This window comes from Daktulosphaira vitifoliae, unplaced genomic scaffold, assembly GCF_025091365.1.
Source record: "Daktulosphaira vitifoliae isolate Bord-2020 unplaced genomic scaffold, ASM2509136v1 Scaffold_4, whole genome shotgun sequence".
NCBI lineage: Eukaryota > Metazoa > Arthropoda > Insecta > Hemiptera > Phylloxeridae > Daktulosphaira > Daktulosphaira vitifoliae.
The window spans coordinates 17,390,342-17,400,765 of record NW_026099575.1 but is presented as its reverse complement, the minus strand read 5'-3'; the positions used below and the strand labels follow the sequence as shown (position 1 = coordinate 17,400,765).

At 23.7% G+C, this 10,424-nt stretch overlaps 1 protein-coding gene across 3 annotated transcripts in view; it reads left to right on the top strand.

Annotated features, from left to right (window-relative positions):
- The window catches only part of LOC126905862 (lachesin-like), a 47,912-nt gene extending 38,162 nt beyond the window's left edge, over positions 1–9,750 (top strand). For 2 of the 3 annotated variants that reach the window (XM_050685979.1, XM_050685981.1), the window contains exons 4-9: positions 940–1,101; positions 2,958–3,086; positions 5,149–5,439; positions 6,940–7,002; positions 7,520–7,639; positions 8,887–9,750. In XM_050685979.1, the coding sequence (XP_050541936.1) occupies positions 940–1,101; positions 2,958–3,086; positions 5,149–5,439; positions 6,940–7,002; positions 7,520–7,639; positions 8,887–8,981 (860 nt within the window). In that variant the 3' untranslated portion in view covers positions 8,982–9,750. The remainder of the gene's footprint in view (positions 1–939; positions 1,102–2,957; positions 3,087–5,148; positions 5,440–6,939; positions 7,003–7,519; positions 7,640–8,886) is intronic. The other variant, XM_050685980.1, reaches the window with a different exon arrangement.
- The last annotated feature ends 674 nt before the right edge of the window (positions 9,751–10,424 follow it).

Here is a 10,424-nt window from a genome sequence, read left to right as displayed (position 1 = left end):
TGTTCCGGAAAGTCTGACACTTTTACATATATCTTAAATTAAAGCTTATGTAATATACTTTAATTTGAAAAAAAAAAATTTGACCTCTAGACTTGTCTTTGTCGTGAAAGTTGACATCAAAGTTAATAAAAAATTACGATTTTTGTAAAATAATTTTTTTTTATATTTTTAATTTAATAATGCTCTAACTTTTTCAAAAATGAACATATCAATATAATTCTTTTTTATATAGATGCTTGATGTCTTTACTTATCATTTGGTATATTTTTTTTGTAAATCTGACACTTAATCTGCCCACAGGGGGGGATTTAAAATGACAACTTTTTCACAAAAAATTAACTTTTTCAACTTAACTTTTGAAAATGTTCCGGAAGGTCTGACACTTTTATATATATCTTAAATTAAAGCTAATGTAATATACTTTAATTTGAAAAAAAAAAATTTGACCTCTGGACTTGTCTTCATGGTGAAAACGGCTACCGAATGCTATTTTTGTGTGAAAATTTTCGATTTTATTATTTATATTATATTTAACTTTATAATGCTATAACTTATTGAAAAGTTTATGGATCCACACAATTTTTTTATGAGAAATAATATTTTTTAATAAACCTTTTTTCATTCGACATACTTTATCTTAATCGAGATATTAATAAGGAACCAGCAGATCAAGTAGCTTTTGGAATAAAACACCAATTTTTTTAAAATTAAACACTATCTAAAGATTTGCATCGAAGCGTTTATTTTTGATAGTGATTTTAATCATTGTCAGATATCATTATACTTGATCCAACTATGCCAAGTCACCACTGTGCCGCGACCCCCCTGTGCTGGGTTTTTATTTATATACATTGGTCATTTTATTCAAATTAAAAATTACTTTCTGCTACTAAATTATTATTAAAGCTTTTCTTTTTCATTTTAATCATTAACTTTTAGTTCCTCCGAACATTATTGATGATGAAAGTTCTGCTTCATCAGTATCCGTCCGGGAAAACCAAAATCTTTCATTAACGTGCAAAGCCGAAGGATCGCCAACTCCAAAAATTAGTTGGAAAAGAGAAGACGGCGGTCACATAGCAACAGATCGTAAAAGAAAAGGTAAGAAAATAAGTTTTTAAAGTCAGACAACGTACGCTAATCTCTTATTTCAATCTATTTTACTTTAAACCAAAGCTTGAAATCGAAATAACTTTTTCTGATTTTTATTTCGATTCAGTTTATTGATATAATGATTTTATGATTTTGATATTGAATAAATATATCGATTTCCGAATTTTTTATTTTGATTAAATTAATAATATCGATATAATTATTTTTTGATTTCTATATCAAGTTATAATATTTTTATAATTTCGATTTAACTGCTTTATATCGATAATTAAATCATTTTTTCCCTAATACATTTGTTTATTTTACATTGTACAATTTGTAAATACCCTTATGTGGTAAAATTATGTTTACTTTAAAAAGTCACACACTTGTTCATCAACTTTTTTTTAGAAGGAGAACATACTTATTTTTGAATTTTTGTAATTTTTGAGGTATAATAGAAAAAAATTATTTGAAGTTATACTTATGATTTAAAGTCTAAATTTATCTTTTATATAAGTAAAATAATGTTTCATTTTATTAATTGTATAAAGAATTAATATTAAAGTACAACGTTTAGAATTAAATTTTAAAAGTGATTTTTATTTTGTGTAATTTAATTATAATTTTGAAATTTGATTTTGATTAGTCTTTTAATTTTGATATTAAATCTTTTCGATATTATTAATATTTCAAATTAATTTCAAGCTCTGCTTTAAATTTTATAACATTTTTAAGTGTATTTAACTTTATTTTGATAACGTATATTTTGTTTGATGCAATATTACTATAAATAATTTTCAAATTATAAGTACTTGTAATTAAAATAATTTTTTAATTTTAGTTATAAGACTTTGAATTAATCCCTCTTTCTTTTTTCCGGTTTTAAAAGCTTTAATGACACACGGACAATCTAGTTGAATTAATGGTTGATAACTTTCTATTTCTTCTTTTGCGACACCTTTAGATTTTAAAGCTAATATGAATGCTTCATCAAAAGAGTCATCAGATGATTCGTACAACAACAAATCACTAGTTGTGTGTCTTTCTGTTATCAAACCTACACTACTCAAGTACTGACGAACATAATGGTCTCGAGCATCATGTTTTTTCTCTTTTACTCGTCTTAAGTTATTTTCAATGCTATTCATGTTTATGTTGCTTAATAGTCTTGTATGTGTTGGTTATCACAGTAAATACTATAATAATAAAAATTATGTGATGATTGAGTTATTTTAATTGAATACATAAATAAGTGTATCCATAACAATAAGTCACTTGCATATGAATAATAGGTTAATAACAGTAATTTTAAAAATTAGAATATATTTTTCTCTTAATATTATTGTTTATAAATTAAACTAGACTATTTTAATAAATTTAAAAAAAATAGTTTGTTATGAATTGATATTTTTTAATAATACCTGATAGTTTTGTTTAATGAATTTTCTTTACTGCTTTGTAAAATTAATATTTAAATTTAACTAAATAATTAGATAACAAATTAGATCAGTATAGAGATTATAAAACAACTTTAATAATTTTAGATTATTTTTTAATTGCTATCTAGGTATAAAATCCTAACACAGATTTTAATTTTTTGGGATATAATCAGTATAGTTGAATAACAGAAAAATTCCTTAGATCTCCAGGGAAAATTAAATAATTTTTATCCTTAAACATTTATTAACCTACTTCAGATGAGAACTATTAGATTATTAATTTAAAATTGTTTACTAAATTATCACATAACATTTAACATATTATATGTAGACTAGAAATGAAATGAATATTTTTGGAGACATCATAAATTTAAAATGTACTCATTACTTTTAAAACAATTAATGTCCTACGATTTTTTTTAGTTGAAAAGCTGCAAGGTGACACACTTAATTTGACAAGAGTTACCAGAGCTGATATGGGTGCTTATCTTTGTATAGCAAGTAACGGAGTACCACCTTCAGTCAGCAAACGCATCATACTTGATGTTGAATGTAAGCAAAAGAATTTTGTAATTAAAAACAAGTATATTTAATGTTTTGTATTTTATTTGTTATAAAGACATTTTAAAAATTACGAGCTACATATTTAACCAACAACATATTTTAGAGGTATAAATCACTATCACAACTACATTAAAATTTCTGATTTATATAAAGAAATAATCCTACTAATGTAGATGGTAAAAATGGCATCATAAGTATTTTTTTTTCTTAGTAAGAGAATCATTTAATAAAATGCTTTACTACATTTGTTTTCATGCTTTTATTTTAATTTTTTCATTCAATGTCTTCTCAAAAAATATTGAAAAAACAAATGACAATAACACATTTATTTTATAATCTTCAATTTTCAACCAATAATTTGAAATACTTACGATAATATGTTTGTAGAATTATACACGCTATTGCTGTTCATCTTGTTACTCTTGTTGAAAAACAAGTCGGGAAATGGACACGCAGTGAATTTTAACTACTTAAATACTTGTATTTTTCTTCATGGCTTTGTAAACTTTCTACGCTAGTGATGCATTCTGTGCTCCCGAGTGTGTAATCCTCTTCTAATACTATCGTTTATTAGTTCTGAGTTTGAAATGTGAAAGTTTGGCCAGAAGGGTAGTAATAAGAAAAAAGGTGACGGAAAAAGTATCAAGATCAAGCCAAAAAGACATGAAAATATTCATGACGATTCTAAGAGTTCAAAAGTTTTGTGAAGAATTTTTAAAAGCAAATTATTTAGTTCATGTTTTCACAAATTAATATCAGGTGTATTAATAAATTATAAATGTGTCCATAAAAAATAAGAATACTAGGTGTTCTAAATGAAAACAATTTTACTTGATATTTTAATTTAATTTTTTGTTTATTTATCAGTTAGAAATGCTTATTTGACTCAAATGATAATTTCAAATATTTAGATTTGAGAACTGATTCTAAAAAATGCTAAAAATTAGATTAAATCAAATAAGATATATTATACATTTAAAAAAAACTAACTATTATTTAAGGCCTGACCAACTAACTTTTTCTAACATGTGAAGTTAAGTTAGCTATTAAACATTTTTTTTTGTCCATATAAAACGTATTTTTTTAAAAAATAAATTAAAATTCTTACCACCTACCATAAAAACTACAAGAAAACATTTTCTGATATTAATAAAAAAACTGAAATATCACATAATTCTGTTAATGCTGTGGGATAGAATTCATATACTTTTTATCATTCTTTTAAATTTCTCTGAACGTTAGTGCCCATATTTATTAAAAAATATCTATATTTGTAAAAATATCTTTTTAACCCCCCCTCAAAAAAAAAAAAAAAACTAAAAGTTAGTAAAATCACTTTGCAAAAATGTCTGACAAGAATAAAAAATGGATCTGAGAAGTTTTTGTAATCTGGTAAGATAAACATGAAAAATGTTATACATGTATAATATTTTAATTATGGCTTAATTATTGCACTTAATCTAACTATACTGAGAGTTCAAGAAGTAAGAAAATATGTCAATTGTTACAATGATAATAATACAATCGCGTTTCCTTACTTACTTAACATCTTATTTATCAATATTATTATACTTAATCTTAAAATAAGATAATAAGAGAAAAATCAAAAAATATTTCCAAGTTATTTTGAAATTTTACATTAGCCATATTTAGCACTTTTCTTACAAAAATAAAGAAGTTAATGAATCAACAACAATTTTAGGACAATTACTAGTTAGAAGTATATTAATTCATAAATGGGTATGTAGTGCAGGCAATATATTTTATTGATGCTTTATGATGAAAAATAAATTATTTAACTACATATTATTCTTGAGTTTTTTTAATTAAACAATGTTCATATTAAATACTCGACCATTCACATCAGTTTATCCAGTAGACAACATTAGTCAATTTATAATCTATATAATATGTACATGCACTCGCCTATAATCCGCTAGATCTTTTTTAACGACTTACATGAACATCATGTCCCCCTACGTAGCAAATTCTTAGAGATATTTTATTTTTATGATTTTTCAACTTGCTTATTTTAAATAATTTTTTTTAGTTTCACCAATGATATGGGTTCCAAATCAGCTTGTTGGTGCGCCATCCGGCACAGATGTGACAATAGACTGCCAAACAGAAGCACATCCAAAATCGATAAACTACTGGTCGTTTCAAGATTCGAAAACTATGTTGTTTCAAAACAAAAAATATGTGACGTCTGATACTGAAAACAGTTATCGGATTCACATGAAGCTCACCATAAAAGATTTAAGTCAGTCGGATTTCGGCAATTATAAATGCATATCAAAAAATTCGTTGGGCGAGACAGAAGGTTCCATTAGACTTTATGGTACCGATATTTTTACAGATGATACTTTTTTTAATAGAATATTTTAGTAGTTACCCACGTAAATATTTCTCTTGATTTTGCCATCTACTCGTCCCGTAAAACCATAAACCTTGTTGGCGCTCATATTACGGGCTTAAAAAGAAAAAGGGACTGGAACAAACAAGAATCAAGTGGGCCCAGAATATATTTCACCAAAAATTACATCATACTATCCAATTACTTACTAAATTAAACAAAGAAATATTTTGTCCCTAAGTATACAGGGTGATTTTTTTATCATAACCCACTCAATTACTTACAGAATAATAATAATTTAAACATTTTTTTTTATTATTATCTTTAGTTACACATTATTCTTGAATTATTAACTATGTAATACTTTTTAAGTTCATCCCTTATGCCTGGTAAGGGTGTCAACTTTGTTTTTTTAAATGGTAACACATATTTTTAATTTAATAAAATGTTTGAGTTTTTAATTCAATAGTAAATGGCATTTGAATTTTTAATAAAACTTAATTTGTTTATTAGATATAAACATTTAAAGTTTAAAATTTTTGAGTTAATATATAGGTATAATACACAAGGGATTACAAATACAGGTAGCTAATTGTTTTTTTATGATATTGCTATCACAGTCACGGATTGTTTATTATCAATTATGACTATCAATAGATATACTTTTTGTATTGTCAGTTAGTGTATTTATAAACTCGCAACAATGTACCTTACTATCATTGATAATAACAATGCTGTGTACCTGCTAATATCGATGTCATAAAAAACCAATTAGCTACCTGTATTTGTAATCCCTTGTGTATTATACCTATATATTAACTCAAAAATTTTAAACTTTAAATGTTTATATCTAATAAACAAATTAAGTTTTATTAAAAATTCAAATGCCATTTACTATTGAATTAAAAACTCAAACATTTTATTAAATTAAAAATATGAGTTACCATTTAAAAAAACAAAGTTGACACCCTTACCAGGCATAAGGGATGAACTTAAAAAGTATTACATAGTTAATAATTCAAGAATAATGTGTAACTAAAGATAATAATAAAAAAAATGTTTAAATTATTATTATTCTGTAAGTAATTGAGTGGGTTATGATAAAAAAATCACCCTGTATATTTTTGTAATAAACACAATATTATTTAAAAAAAAATTGTTTAGTTAATTGACTTGAGATTACTAATTAATTGGCAATTTAAAAGACAATTTAACAGTAAGTTTTAATTATAAACCTTTTTCATAGACAATATATAAATATATATAGTTATTCAATTAATTTTTACCTAAAACAAACATCTTATGAATTACATAATTGATTGATCTTAAAAATAGACGACTACATATTTGAGTAATCGATATAAAATTGAAATAATTTTAGATAGTAGTTAATTTATAAGTAGACTATCCAAATTACAATATACAAATTCAAATAAAATGACTTTGTTTCTCTAATATTATTAATTTAGATTATATATTTTATAGAAATACCTAAGCCATCTTTGGCGCCAAAAAGTTCCTTTGAGCTGAATAAAAGCAATAAAGATGGTAAGTACATTTTAATTATAGAATAGTTTATTTTTTAATTAAAACATTTATATCAAGAACTTTGATACCAAATATAATTTACATAACTATTTTATTCTAGCTATTGGAAATTACAAAAATTATTTTTTGGTTCTTAGTAAGAGTGTCTAAAATAAGGAAACTGTTAAAACACGGTCCCTTTGTAACACTTTGAAAGAAGTAAAATTAGTGTATGGTGAGAGTTAAATAAGTAAAATTCGTCAATAAATAACTTTGAATCACTTTTTCATCTCAAATAAAATTTATGAAATAGCTTAACAATTATAATAAATTTGCTCTTAGTTTTTTCTATATTGAAATAAAAGCCCTTTCATTCAAATTATTAATAATAATCTAAAATTAAAATGCAAAACGTATTGAAAAATATTATTTTTGTTTAATATGAAAAATAATAAATTCAAGATATTAGGAAAACTTTTACTCCTTAATTTGGCTTCTAAATTCTAATTGTACATACTCGTGTATAAATGGTTTACAGTAATAAGGCCAACAAAAGCACCCGTGGTGAAAACTACGACAGGTCAGTCTGCTCGGGAAAACCGACAGCAACAGCCACGTCCTATCTGGCCCACCACTCCCGGAAAACATGAAATTTCAGGTGGGCAATTGGACAAATTTTATATGAAGCACACTAGACTTTGTTACTAAAGTTTTTGCACATTTTATCTTCAATATCTTCGTTTTCTATCCCACATATGTTTTCATATTTTTCATTTACCTATATGCACTTTTTATTGTTTTCTACTCACTATTTCACTCAAATCAAAATGTACTACTAAAAATATCATGTAATTTTTTTCTTGTTATTATTTTTTTATTTTTGGAATGTTATTAATTTTATTTTCTGATTATTTTCATTACAAATAATAATTGCGTTAACAATTGCATTGATAATTGCAATTTAACAATTACATTGACAATTGTTAATGTTCTATTAATACCAAAAGTTTAAATACTTTCATTTATTAAAGTAAATTTACCAATTTTAGAAACTGTTCTATGTGTAGGTACAAATTATTTTTTTTTCTTATTCTAAAAGTATAATCTCGTAAATATCTATCAAATGTATGACAGTAAAAATTAATTAGATTTTTTTTTAATTTGGGTAGTTTTCAAGATTAAATCAGAACGATTTATCATTACTTTAAATGAATTAATATTGTATTATGGTAACTAAAATTGGTTCATTCCTAGCTTCATTGACTTTATAAAATTAATTAATTAATTAATTAAATACGGTAATGTTTTTAAAAGTATTTTAAGAAGCAAGTGTGACTCATAACCGAAATTGAGAATAAAATTATGTTTTGACGATCAAATAAAAAATCAATGATTAATTTTTAACTATAAAAAAGATAAAAAAATATTAAAAATCTTTTTTCATTAAAATTTTTAAGTGTATGATTTAATCAAGTTAATCAAACTGCACGATCGAACGAATCACAATTCTTCTCAGTTTAAATTAACTTGATAAAGGTCCTCTCTTTTTGTAGCATCATAATTTGCAAGAATTATTATTATTTTTTATCTCGAGTAACCAATAGTGTCTAATTTAATTTAATTCTTTAAATTTTATTATTTTTATACTTAGAATATAAAAGTACATAGTTTAAAGAGTCACACTTAAGTATCTAATAAAAAACTTAGACTTTTTTTCTTTACTAAATTACATAAGCAATTTATTATTTTATGGTTTGTAGTATTTACATTTTTAATATATTTTGAAGGTATGTATCTGTTGTAAAAAATAAATTATATTTTTTTAAAATCAAATCTTCATTATTTTATTAAAATTTAATTAACTTATATTTTATATTAAAAATAATTCGTGTCATATTTTTTCAGGAAACTGGGGATCTAGTGGATATAGCCGATCTCAGATTATGATAACGACATTTGGCGTAATCACTTGCTTCACTTCATCACACCACATACCATAATTGTATACAATAACTTGAACCATTATTAAAATTAGACGTTGTAAAATACATATATAAATATATATATACTCAATAAGAATAAATGTTATAAATTTAAAATAATTAATTAAATCGTGAATTGTGAATAAATGATTAGACATTTCAACCAAGTGGTACTAGAAATTAAGTCTTATGATATGTATAAAAATTACTAACATGAATATTTTTTAAATGCTAGTTAATATAAATTAATTTTTATTTACTATGTATTTTAATATCTATTGAGAGTATGTTCTTAATTATTTGATTTATTGAAATATTTAAAATTAATTTGTTGAAAATGCAAATAAGTCAATACTGTTTAACAGTTGTCCTTTAAATATTTTTTATTAGAACATTATTAACCATCTGTTTAACGGTTAATATGTCAATTAAATATTTGCATTTCATAAGTAAAAACGTTCAAACATAAATTTATCAATTTAAGTTTGTTTGATATATGCTGTGAGTAATACATAGGCAATTGCATACCTTTAAATATCATCTTTTGTACTACAATTCTCATTAAAATATTATGTAAAGGAGTGTGGTTATTTTGACAATTCAATATTGATTAAACCCACGCAAAACACATTGATTTTAAATGTCAAGTTTCTGGCGACAAAGTTTTGCATGATAATATATTTAAAAAAATTCTTTTTTGAATAATTTCTATTGTTATAAATTATGATATTAATTAGAAAATATAATTTGTTGATTTTATAAATAATAAATTACTTAATCATTTTAATTTCATTGGTAGTAAAATTAATTTCATGCAATACTACGTTAAGTACTGACTAAATACGTTTTGCATGAACTTAAGTGATATAAAATACGAATTCCTCTCTACAGCAGCAATCTTCAATAGCCTAAAAAATTGTTTTTATGAAAATTAGCCTTTTAATTTTTAGTTTAAACTTTAGTGAATAAAGCCATAAAAGGATCAACATTATAATTTATGTTGAAAATAGAACAGCTATTAAAATTATTAAACATAATGTATAGATATTAGCTAATATATCTTTTTAGCTAATATAATATATTAACTACAATAACTTTTAATAAGCTGTATAAAGTCATAACTTAAAGGTCAAAAATAAGGGCCATACTAAAATATATTGACAGGAAAATTATGTTTAATATTATTATTTAAATTAAATTATGATTATTTATACTACAGGGTGATCCATTTAACATTGACCAGCAAATATCTCAAAAACTATTTATTATTTTAATAATTTTTTTTTAAAATTATTTTAGTTACATAAAACTCTACATTTATCCATGATCAGATAATTTTTAGGTTCATCCCTTATGCCTTAAAAGGGTACTAACTTTTTTTTTTCAAATGGAAACATATTTTTAGTTAGATATATTGATAGAGTTTTTTTTTTATAATTTTTAGCGTTTGAATTTTTCATT